This window comes from Pelodiscus sinensis, chromosome 18, assembly GCF_049634645.1.
Source record: "Pelodiscus sinensis isolate JC-2024 chromosome 18, ASM4963464v1, whole genome shotgun sequence".
Taxonomy (NCBI): domain Eukaryota; kingdom Metazoa; phylum Chordata; order Testudines; family Trionychidae; genus Pelodiscus; species Pelodiscus sinensis.
Window position 1 is genome coordinate 6,340,127 of NC_134728.1, and position 12,750 is coordinate 6,352,876.

General features: G+C 46.6%; 1 protein-coding gene across 9 annotated transcripts in view; it reads right to left on the bottom strand.

The window, feature by feature from the left end:
• The window catches only part of COL20A1 (collagen type XX alpha 1 chain), a 122,538-nt gene that overhangs the window by 51,207 nt on the left and 58,581 nt on the right, over nucleotides 1-12,750 (bottom strand). For all 9 annotated transcript variants that reach the window (XM_075901041.1, XM_075901042.1, XM_075901045.1 and 6 more), the window contains exons 17-20: nucleotides 12,123-12,265; nucleotides 9,413-9,545; nucleotides 3,510-3,652; nucleotides 2,070-2,199 (exon numbers count right to left, since the gene is read on the bottom strand). In XM_075901041.1, the coding sequence (XP_075757156.1) occupies nucleotides 2,070-2,199; nucleotides 3,510-3,652; nucleotides 9,413-9,545; nucleotides 12,123-12,265 (549 nt within the window). The remainder of the gene's footprint in view (nucleotides 1-2,069; nucleotides 2,200-3,509; nucleotides 3,653-9,412; nucleotides 9,546-12,122; nucleotides 12,266-12,750) is intronic.

Sequence of the window (12,750 nt, forward strand, 5' to 3'; positions counted from 1 at the left end):
GCAGAAGGGCTAAGGACATGACTTCCTTTGCAGGGCACAAGTCAGAGCCAGCCTTACCATGAGGTGAACTGAGGCGGTCGCCTCAGGTGCCAGACTGTGGGGGAGGGGCGCCACTAGGACCCAGAGTGTAGAAAATTGTGTCTGCTGCTGGTGCATCTGTATTCTCTCTGCTCTAGATGCACAGGGATGGAGGAGTGCGGTGCCGGAGGAAGGAGGGCACAAGAGACATAACAGGCAGGCAGGAGAAAAGGTGGCATGGGGGCATCATTTGAGCTCCTCGCCTCAGGTGCCAAAATGTTGTGGGCTGGCCCTGGCACAAGTTGTGCCTGGAAGATGTTGCACCCTCATTTTTGTGCCTGCAGAATGGACTGTGGTTGTGTAACTGTATATCTGCACCTCCAACTACCCAATCTGCAAACAGACTGGTAGCTGGATATATTTTTTTATTTGTATTACTCAAGTTTATACCCACTGTTAAAATGTGTGTGCAAATGACATCTGCAAAAGGGTGGCCAACCCTTCTGAAAGTCTGGCCCTGTGCACATACCTTGTATCCTTCACAAACAAGTAAATCTTCATATTAGTGTATGAAGGGTGAAACTAATCTGAGGATTTATAACTTGTTGCCTTTATATAAATCCATGGTCTGACCACATCTTGAATATGGCATGCAGAAGTAGTCACCTTATCTCAAAAAAGATATATTAACATTGGGAAAAGTTAAGAAAAGGGTAATAAAAATGATTAGGGGTATGGAAGGCTGGCTTATGAGGAGAGATTAATTAAGCTGGGACTTTTTGGCTTAGAAAAGAGATGACTAAGGGTACGTCTACACTAGCCCCCTAGTTTGAACTAGGGAGGCTAGTGAGGGTGACCAAAATTGCAAATGAAGCGCGGGATTTAAATATCCCACACTTCATTAGCATGTTCCCAGGCAGTTGCCATTTTGGAAATTGACTAGCCCAGAGTAACTGCCTGCATCTACACGTGGCAGTGAAACGGGAGTTCAAAGTAAACCCCTAACTCAAATTAGCTGTTATTCCTCATGAAATTGCTTCATTTGCAATTTTGGTTGCCCTCATTAGCCTCCCTAGTTCAAACTAGGGGGCTAGTGTAGATGTACCCTAAGAGGGGATATGAGAGAAGTCTAAAAGATCATTACTGATGTGGAGAAAGTGAATAAAGAGTTATTTACTCCTTCCTATAATGCAAGAATTAGGGGTCACCAAATGAAATTAACAGGTAGCAGATTTAAAAAAAAATTATTTCTTCATATAACACACAGTTAACCTGTGGAATTCCTTGCCAGAGGACATTGTCAAGGCCAAGACTATAAACAGGATTTTAAAAGAGTTAGATAAATTCATGGAGGTTAGGCCCATCAATGGCTATTCGCCAGGATGGGCAAGGATGGTGTTCTTAGCCTCTGTTTGTCAGAAGCTGGGAATGGGTGACAAAGGACGGATCACTAAATTATTACCTGTTCTATTAATTCCCTCTGGGGCATCTAGCATTGGCCACTCTCAGAAGACAAAATACTGGGCTAGATGGATTTTTGATCTGACCCTGTCTGGCTGTTCTTAAGTTCCATTGATTTCTACTGAGTGACACTGAGATTAATTTAGCTAAATCGATCTCTGACCTTTTAACTTTTAACATCGCTTTTCCCTGCTACTCTTTCCAAACCTCGGTCTAAGAGGGGTAATCAAAGCAGCATAGAATCATGGGGTTGGAAGAAACCTCAGGAGGTCATCGAGTCCAACCTCCTGCAAAAGTAGGACCATTCTCAACTAAATCATCCCAGCCAGGGCTTCGTCAGACCGGGACTTAAAAACCTCTAGGGATGGAGATTCCACCCCCACCCTACGTAACCTACTCCAGTGCTTCACACCACTCTCCTAAGTAAAATAGTTCTTCCTAATATCCAACCTAGACCTCCCCCACTGTAACTTGAGACCATTGCTCCTCATTTTGTCATCTGTAATGACATCATCACACTTTTATATATTAGCTGAGATCTCTGGGTAAAGGCCAATACATACAAGGTAAGTGCCTATTGATTTGCCTACCAGTTTGGCCAGTAGTGGATACAGAGTCACTCTCTCCTGCGTCATGGACAGCAGAAACCATCACCTTGTAAGCTGTATTGGGAAGCAGCGACTGCAGGGTCACTCCACTGCTTTTACCAGAAACCATTATCTACAGCAGAGATGAGAAAATCTCTTACACTCTAACATAATTCTCCTTTCAGCTTTTATTTATGTGTGGACAGAAATGGGCAATACAGGATCACAGCAAAGACATTTAGACTGAGCCTATAACCACACTCCCACTCCCTATCAGAACTTGGAAAAGTTTTTCACCTAAAACTTCCTTTCCTACAAAAAACAGCAGATTCAAGACTGCTGAAATATTTCTCAATCCCCCCCCAAAATCAACATCTTTCCTTTCAACATTTTCTAAATGAAACATTTCAATTTTTTGGTTCAAAATTGTTTTCAGTTCAACATTTCTTTTAATTTTAATTTACAGACATTTAAAAATGAATTAAATGAAAATGAAACGACTTGACAAAATGTTTATTTAATCCAAAATAATTTTTAGTTATCTGAAAATTCTGAAAAAAATCATTTTGAATTCAACCTGAAAATCCTTTTTTTTTGTAATTGTCAGTGAAACAAAAAAAATGGTCTGTTCTCCCAATTCTTTTCCACCCCATCTATGCTGCAGCTCTTAGATTCTTGCTAAATGGTGGGACTTTCAGCTCACCAGGGAACATTTTCAAAAAGATACAATGGAGAATTAGGCATTCAACTCCCACTGAAAGTTGTCTTATTTATTCTGGAACATGGATATCCAAATTGGTCTCAGATCAGTTTTGCCTAAACTAAATAGAAACACTGAGGGAGTCTTATCAGCCACGGTTTCTTGCTTGCTTTTCCTGTTGAAATTACAGAGTAGTGAAAGAAAGTCATCAGACAAGGCTTAGGTAGGTGCTGGGCAATTCTGCATAAACACGGGGACCTTCTCCATCTGGACGGATTTGAAACCTTGTTATACAACTGCCGTGTAAGTGGGTCTAAGCAGAATTTGAGTGCTAAAGGTTAATGCTTCATCACTTTAGGTCAGAATAAGGGATTTGTCCTTAATCCATCACCCGCTGGAAATTCCACACTGGTTTATGGAGTGGGCGGGGATAATAGAGGCAGCTGTAGTCAGATGAGCATGGAAGCCAATGAATTTTCCCACTGTTTTATATACACAAAATCCATAGGACAGCCTAGAAGGCTTTGGTTTGACTTTGCAACTGGACGACCCCTTCCTGTCGAACACCCTGCCACTCAGAGGAAGAGCCCCCAGGAATCAGAGAAGGTGAATTGCTCTTGTATTCTGTTGACCCAGTTTATCCTTGAGATAATCCCGCTGACTTTGAGACACATCAGAAATAACACTGGCCCCGCATCTCGTTAGTCGAACGCTGGCATGTCCCACACCAGCTGAGGACTTACAGTTTGCTGAGCGCGATCATCAGATTCAGGGGCATAGGTTACTCTGTAGTATTGTAGGTGGCGGCCAGGGGGTCTCCAGCGGACCTGCAGGCTAGTGGAGGTCTCCGAGTCTATAACGAGGTTGGTGGGTGGGCTCTTGGAAGCTGCAGCAGGGAACAGAGATGAAAGGCAGATAGTGAGGGATACAAACGAGGCCAAACACACACCGTCGGGCGCATCAGTAAGTGCTTCACGGCTCTGCCAGCTCAATAGTGACAGTGCCGAACAGAGACAGAGGTGGTGTCCCCTCTGGACAAGGGAATGAGAGAATGCGAGATCTTAGAAGAGAGGGGATTGCCCAGGGTGTAAAGAGAGGACTCGTCACTGAGACAAGACGGGCCTGGGAGCTGGAAGAAAAACTTTAGGCAGGGAAAGGCTTTGCCTTCCCAAGCTGCCGGTCTGGTCCCACCCATAGTGCACCCCCAGAATGCCTACTATAGGCACTGTCCTCCGACAGAGGGGATTGCCAGGTACCCCAGAGGGAATGAATAGAACAGGTGATCTGCCCCCCATCACCTATACCCAGCCTCTGACAAATAGAGGCTAGGGACACCATTGCTACCCATCTTGTCCAATGGTCATTAATGGACCTAACCTCCATGAATTTATCTAGTTCTTTTTTAAACCCTGTTAAAAGCTTGGTCTTCTCAACATCCTCTGGCAAGGAGTTCCTCAGGTTGACTGTGTGTGGCTTAGTGGATGAACCAGGCCTTCTGACTGGCTGAAGACTATTAGGCACATCCTTAAATCTTGTTACAGTGGCAGGTTCCTGGTTGCTCAATAGCATTCCATGTCTGCTGCTGGGTTTCTGGTCTGCTTCTGCTCTTCGCTCCTTGTTCCTGGCTTCTTCCCACTGGCTCATGGTTCCTGGTTTCTGTTCCTTTTGCCAGTCCCTGCTCTGACTGATTATCTGGGTCTGATCCTTTGGCACCTGATTCCTGGCTTCTGGCTGCATTTCGCTCCCCTGGTAGCTTGGCTCCTTGCCTCTAGGTCCTGTCACTTCCACATCAACCTCCCATCATGACCATTAGAAAAGACTGCCCCCAATCCAGTGCATAGCACCCACTGACTCTTACAGGTTTGCTGCCTGTACCAATCATTTCATTCTGCTAGGATATGCCATCAAGTCACTGTTTTCCTGTCGTTGCTTTCTGATAACCCAAGCACACCAGACAGAATAAGTTAGCTGAAAACTTGGAAGTTGGAACTACTTGGCAATCTCCTAGAGCCCTGCAGAATCTGACAGCCTGGATGTGACAGAGAAGGGAAAGGTCAAATTTCTAGGCCGCCCACAAGGATGTGCGCATCTCTGATGCAGAGGGTGCCATCTGTGCCAGCCTCGTGTGTTGCCATTTAAACCTTTTTCCATGCTTCCAGCACCGGAGGAGTTTCAGCCATCTGATTCTAACTGGCATAAAGGTACACGTCCTCGAATCAGAGTAAAGCCCCCGAGCTCTCTGCTAAGCTGCACTGCGGCCCATTTCAAATGTCCCTTCCGAGCCTTATCCATTCATTATTATACACATGATACAGCTGAGGTTTTCTTGCCCTCATTGCTCCGTATTCTGGGTTCTTCCCTGGCCTTTCAGTTCCTCACCATTAGTTTCCTGAAACTTAATTCCTGAACTCTGCGTCCGATGGCCCAAGTGGAAGGGCCTCTCTATTCATGACTTGGCCACTGTGAATGCTAACTCAAGGGGGTCATGGGCCAACCTGTGTTCTCCTCCCAGGCCAGGCACTTCACTCTTGGCAGTACCCAATTTATGCACAAGCTAAGGAAGATACAGTTTAGGTAGGGTTTCCAGGTGTCTGGTTTTGAACCGGACAGTCCGGTATTTGACGGTTCTGTCCAGGAAACAAATTGAGAAAATACCGGACATATAAATGTCCAGTATTTTCTAATTAAATATGTTTTATTATTATCATGAGTATCAGTACGTAGTTGCGCACTGCCTGGCCGGTAGACACGTTCATGCTACGTGAGCGTGTCCACCAGCCAGGCAGTACACAATTACGCAGTAGAAGGGAGGGTGGGGACAGGGTGGGATAGACTCACCCGTGCACTCCGCTGGGACCGTGTGCAGGACAGGCAGCGTCCTGAGATCTGCATGTGCCTGGGCTAGCCCTGCTCCCCACCACCTAAGTTTAGGGCTTCTGGTTATGCGGGCTCTCTAAATACAAACAATTACTAGCTTTAAGTTGCATCCTCACCTATGTACCAGTCTATATGGAAATATAACACTTTATTATTTCTATTTTCATTGTCCTTTCTGTTATACACTTCTTTTTGGTAATGCAATAGGGCCTCTTAAATCTGACATATTTTTTAGGGCCTCAGCGTGTCTTAATCCAGCCCTGAGTCTTGGGTCTGGCAAAATCCAGCTTGCTGTGCAAGCGGAGGCCTATTTTTGTCCCCAGACATTTTTTTGATGCTCCATCACAACCTATTTCTAAGAGGTCCAGTATTTGAACTGCCATCCTGCCCAATAACGCCGGGTCGCAACATGCTGATGAAGCCTCATCTTACGCTGACTCAGCATTGCTGCCACTTCAGAACACAAGGCCTGAAATGTGCAGTGTCCAACTCTGACCATTTTGTCCATGAGGAAAAAGGCAGATAGGTGGCAACCTCGGGGGGAAGAGTAGGACTTAGATCCAGGGACAGGGGGTGAGCGCTTCATTTCACTCATCCAAGCTTTTGAAAGAACAGTTTGTCATCGGCGTTCCTGGTAAGCTGTGCGCTTGTGCGGCTGCTCAGCAGAGATTCCAACGCTGCCTAGCTGATTAGCAGAGCACCCGCTGTGAGCTTTTGTTTCCACTGGTGGTGCACATTCACACATGCTTTGGTGCACATCAAAAATTATTCCGCACATGGACGGGAAAAATCCGCACATGGACAAAACAGGTTCGAGGGAATACTGGTCATGGTGAGTCTTAAAGATCTGAGTCCAATCCCATCCTTCTCAAGATGAAGAATAGCAGCTGCCTCACTACTTCCAAGGCAGTAGCCTCATTTCTGCAGCTGCCCTTAGGTTGCTGCATTCCTTGCATGCTGCTGCACAAAATACTCTTTTATATTTTGTAGGGGTGAGAAAAAACGACCTGAAGAACATGAGTCGTTTTTCATCCCACATACACCTCCCACTGTGCACCCAGGTGCTCTCTCATCACAGCAGGCATGCACCTTTTGGGTAGGGGGCACTGTAAGACTTGGAGGAGGGCTGGGAATATTTTTGACGCAGCATTGGTAGTTCATCTGTTTGAAAAAGAATGTCAGCGTGGAGAATTGTACCGTTAATCGGACTGATTTTCTCAAAGATGCTGATTTCAGCTTAGCCCCCAAATAGAGCACAAGTCTTTCCATGACCCTGCCTCATCCCTCCTTTCTCTACCAGGACACCCACTGCCATAGATTTTGTTTACACTTACACGTTTAAAGGGCAGCCACGACAGGGCTTTAAACTGAAAGGGTGGCCCCGTCACGAGCTTTATGTAAACCACCTCCACAAGGGGAGTAGCCAACAGTGCTGGAAATGCAGTTCCCTGCAATGTAGCCTGGTTCACACTGGTGCTTTACAGCACTGTAGCTTGCTGTGCATGGGGGGACGGTGTTTTTTCACATCCCTGAGGCAGAAAGTTACAGCACTGTAAAGTGCTAGTGTAGACAAAGCCTTAGCCTTTTCAGGCCATTGGGACCACAAGCCCTGTTGGGCTCCTCATGAGCAATATTCACTGTTTGAAACCACCTCCTCCTCTTACTTCACTTTTCTTCACTGGCATTTTCTCTTTTAAGTTGCAAGACATCCTGTTGGGCATGCAAAATCCATTCCCAATCTGTGTGTGCATTTACTCGGATTGGGTGTGCAAACTGTGTAATTGCACATGTAATGTCAGAATGTATTTCTGCTGTGTAAACTGTGCGTACAATTTGTGGAGCATCTGCGCCTTTGCATAAATTAACTGGTGGTAAAACATTGATATCCCTGGTGACACATGAAATCCTCTATTTACTCATAGGAAAGATGCATCAGAGGCAACTGCACCCCTTTCACTGTCCCGCCAGTGTGTGTCAGACTTATTCCAGCTCTAGCAAATAATGTAAAATACACCTTAGGGCCACTTCTGCTCTTGTTCTGTCTTCTGAGTAAGCTAACCAGGGCACCCGCAAGAGCCCTCTGCAGTGACTTGTGCGACGCGGCTCTGGTCTGAGCTCACGGCTCAGGTTTGACATTGTGAAATTCACACTTTGAAACATACCAGTTTATTTACGGGTGCCTCCAACCAGCTACAGTTATCCCTCTCCCCCGTACAATGGCATCAAAGTGAGCATTGCATTGATTCACCTTGGTGCGGCACTGCTCTTCCCATCCCGCCGCAGGTAGCTTTACGCAAGAATACATTCTTATTATTCATTATTCATACAAGCAGGGCTTTGGCTTCCAAGACAGCTGTGCCCTCTGAGTTTCGGCAACTCAGAAACCACAAAACTAGACAGAATGAGTCTATTCCGCAGAGACTGTTGGGAACTCAGAGGAGATCACGGATGCAAAATGGCTCGTGTTCCATTTACTGGCTGCAAAGCCATTAGACAGGGAATATTAATTAAGAGGACCTTTTTTAACCTCATTCTGTCTGCACCAAGCAAGATTCAACTCTCCCTCAGAGCAGAGTCTAACTGCACAATGACTCAGCAAGTAGGCCCCCAAAGGATTGCACATCTTCCTGAATAGACAGCATGTTAAAAACAAACAACATTCATTAGGCAACATGTAGACAGTGAATTAAACAACCCACAGAAAGTCAGTGCCATCTACTCCAATGTTTTCTATATCCTTTGATGGGGAAAAGCAAAACCACATTTCAAGGCTTATCACACCAGCCTGCTTTTTTGAGCAGACGGCAAATGTATAATGTATCAACCGCCCAGCATGCTGTCTACAGCACTAGGGACCTGCCCAATATATTTCACCTGAAGTTAAGAAAACAAATGTCAACTTTTACGCAGTGGAACACACACTGGAACATACACTGCCTCATGGTACACAGAGCAACCCTAGCTAAAGGGCATGCCTAGGAAAGACTATATTAAGACAGATGTCCTAGGTTCTGATGCATTTTCCACCAAGCTTTGAAAAGACAGAGCCCTCATCACCAAGGAACAGTCAATGGTCCCATCGACAGCTGTCTCTAGCAAGCAGGATATTTTTGCATGTTATTAAAATGCATTTCTTCAGTGCTCAAAATGCCTCCTAAAAGTGGACCCTCTTAGTTTTCCAGCAATTCACCAAGAGATCCCCAGGGATACAAAGGTTACCAGTCCACCAGTTCCAGTGTGCAAGCCTCCACTGAAGGCAAAAGGAGTTTTGTGATTGATTTTAATGGAGCCAGGATTTCACCCCTCGAGTGCCAAAGCAAAATACTCTCCTGGTAGGATGAAGGTGCAATCTCACAGCTTTGCAGAGGACTGGGGGGAGAGCAAGTGCTTGTAACTGAAATCATTCATCTTTCATATGCACGCCCACCAAAAAAAAATCTATGCACTGGGCCCTGAATCCCCCAGGGCAATTACTGATATTGGCTACCTCCATTTCTGGCTAGCCCACCTGAAACACCTTAAGAGAGGACTGGCTTTCAGAGGGCAGGTGCTTAAGACCTTATAAGCTACTTTGTGTTGGTCACTGAAAATTACCCGTGACTTAGTTGGTCTAATAAAAGACAATCCCTCTTCCACTTTGTCTCTCAAGGCACTTTTAGACATTTTTAAGCCTGGGACATCCTGTGGTTCAAACCTGACTTATTGGCCTGTGGCTAGTTCTGAACCCTCCCATCCCTGAAGCCCTAGAGATTGCACATTGGTCACTTACAGGTTCTGTGAAGAATAGAAACAGTGTCGCTCCGAGCGCCATCCTTGTAATACGCCCAGATCGATATCTGGTATTCCGTGTTCTTTTTCAACCCTGGCAGGTTGGCAGCAGCCAGGTTCCCAGCCACGGACAGCTGTAGTGAGGATGACAGGTGAATGGAAGTGGAGCTCACAGACATCTATAAATCCCTGGCTGAGTACGGCATAACGAGTCTCTCTTCTGACAAAAGAGCTGGTCACCTCAGACCGAATGATCTGCACGCTCTTCGCATAAGGACACTCAGTGTTTGCAGAGTTATAAAGAAACGATGGACCAGCCAGGGTGACTATCTTGTGTCTGATGTTCTTGCAAAAGCCCAGCCGCAGATAAGCGGCTGAGGAGTAAACAGAAGGGAGGGTTCAGGAGAAGGCCTCCCGACTGTCCCTTGACCCCAGTTACCAACTCTGTGATACAGCTTCTGTCACCTGACAAGCTGTATGGTCATGCATGAGGAATTAGAGATCATCAAAACTCTACCCTGTCTCCCCGCCAAACCCTATGTTTACCTTAAAAGAACATTGCACAATTGGAGCTCAAGATCTCCTGTGGTAAGCCAGTGGTGGGGAGAGAAAAGGACGTAGTTTTGTTTATGGGTGTCACACACAGTGCTGAACACTGACTTCAATGGAATTCCATCAATGGAACTATGATCATTCACACCAGCTGACCCATCGTTTTCAGGGGGAGAGGATGCGAGGGGGTAGTTATGTGCTGGCAGAGGCCTTTGGGGCCAAATCCCACCCTTGTGGCTTTCATAAATGTGAATGAACAATTTGGCCTTAGTGCACTGCAGCTGCCGGCGCAGTCTGGACATTCTGATTACAGTAAGTAGTTACATGCCAAATCTTAGGGTACGTCTAGACTACAGGGTTTTGTCGACAGAAGTTTTGTCGACAGATACTGTCGACAAAACTTCGGTCGACAAACAGCATCTAGACTACATCCAGTTCTGTTGACAAAGCTAGCCGCTTTGTCGACATAACAGTGTGGACGCAAAGGACAGTGTAGATGCAATAATGCCTTCTATCGACAGAACTCTGTCAACAAAAGGCGTTATTCCTCGTAGAATGAGGTTTACATACGTCGACAAAACTGCTGAGTTTTGTCGATGTTATGTCGACATAACTCAAAGGCAGTGTGGACGCAGGTATAGTTTTGTCGACAAAAGTCCACTTCATCGACAAAACCCTGTAGTCTAGACACACCCTTAGATCCACCTGTTTTGCATGTGTCTCCAGTCTCTTACCCACTGAGGACTACATTATATAGACCATGTGTTAGTATCCATGTAGCCATTGACAGGGCATATGATATATACATGTCCGACAGCCCTGAACAGACACAATACCGTCTGTGATGGAAGTGGGGATTGTCTGGGATAGTTTGATGAACTACCTGTATGGCTCTGTACCTATTTATGAACTACCTGTATGGCTCTGCATTGCTACTCAATGGGTGTAGAAAAGTTAAAATGCTGCACCGGGGGCACAGCAAGAGACACGAAGAGTTTTGCCATGTAACTTCTGGGATGACATGAATGAGTCATTAAGGGCTGGCTGCAACTCACCTATCCTACTGGAAGACCCTACTGAGCCAATGGGAACCCCAGGGAACTAACAATTGACCTATCAATGGGAGGCTCCCAGCAGGCTGCACCCATGAGCTCAGCATGGCTTCACAGTAGGTGGACAATGACAGCGGCGACAGGTGGGGAGATGCATTTGGCTCAATCGGTGTGTCCGTTCACTCGGATTGTGTGGGCAAACTGTGTAATTGCACGTGTAATTTCCATATGTATTCCTGCTGTGCACCTGCATGCCTAACTTGCTGAGCAGCCGGCCCTTTCCATGAATTAACTGTTGGTAAGAAATTGATTTCTGTGGTACATGTGAAATCCCCTATTTTCTCATGGGAAAGATGCATCCGAGGCAGCTGCACCCCCTTCACTGTCCCACCAGCATGTCTCAGACTTATTCCAGCTCTAGCAAAGAATGTGAAATGCACACTCTGGCCCTTCTTCTGAGCAGGAGTCGGCCTCAGCGGGTAGAGCTCACAATGAGGAACAGGAGTGCGGGAGCCCAAGACGCAGCCTACAAGCAGCGAGGCCTTGTGGCAAGGGTGGGCCATAAAGCGGCCCACAGGCTGCATGCAGTTCTCCAGGGTTAGTCCCTGGTGGGTCACTGGCACTTTATTTACCTACAGGTAAAGATGTTTGCAGTTTCCATTTGCCCCGAGTCTCCGTTCCCAGGCAGTGGGAGTTGCAAGAAGTGGTGTCCCAGGCCATGCTGTTTCCCGCAGCTCCCATTGGCCGGGAACGGCAATCTGCAGCCAATGGGAGCTGTGAGAAACAGTATCCCAGTCCATACTGTTTCCCGCAGCTCCCATTGGCCAGGAATGGCAATCTGCAGCCAATGGGAGTTGCAAGTGTCCGTACCTGCAGGCATGCAGGTAAATAAAGCACCAGTGGCCTATCAGGAGCTAATCCTAGCGAACCACCTCCAGCCTATTGCCCACCCTTGTCCTATGGCCGACCCTTGTGGTATAGTGTGGCCCCTTGAGGACTGGCACACAGAAGGGATCTTCCCACGGGATTGCTGGAATGCCAGGGCACAGCACAGATCCTGGGAGACGCAGACACCACCTCATGCTCCCCTCGTGTACAGTACCATACCTCCTGGGAGCTCTCTTCTCCAACTGCATTCCATTTAATCTGATAAACAAGGACATCAGAGGCAGCGGCTGCTTCCCATTGCAACTGGACGTTGTTTCCTGAGAGCTCGGTCACCTTCAGGGCACTTGGTGGCGGAACCGTTACTGAAAGACACAAAGACAACCAGCTTCAGGAGCTGGTGGTACCGAGCCAAGGAACTAAGCCAGATGGTCAGGGAGCAGAGTATCCACTGGCAGCTGTCTCTCACCAGCCCGTTGTTCACATCTTCAGACCCCAGATGGCAACAGCTCATCATCAGGGAGCTGGAGAAAATATTTTTAAACACGAATTACAGAGGGTTATTGCATTTGTGGGTGGACATGTGCAGTGCTGCTGCTGGGAGTGGGAAAATGGGAAGCGGCTTTCAAGGACAAGGACAAAGAGGTTACTATTATCTCATGTCTTAAAATCCCAGAGACTCCAGAGAGTTGTTTGGGGCGTCTTTCTTGCTTTTATAATTTTGGATGAATTTGTTTAAACTGTAGAGTTCCTAAGAGTTCACAGGATTCCCAGCAATGGCTTCAACCAAGCATGGGACAGACAAGCATACCACACCGATCCGTTATGTCATACACCCCAAAATCCTGCA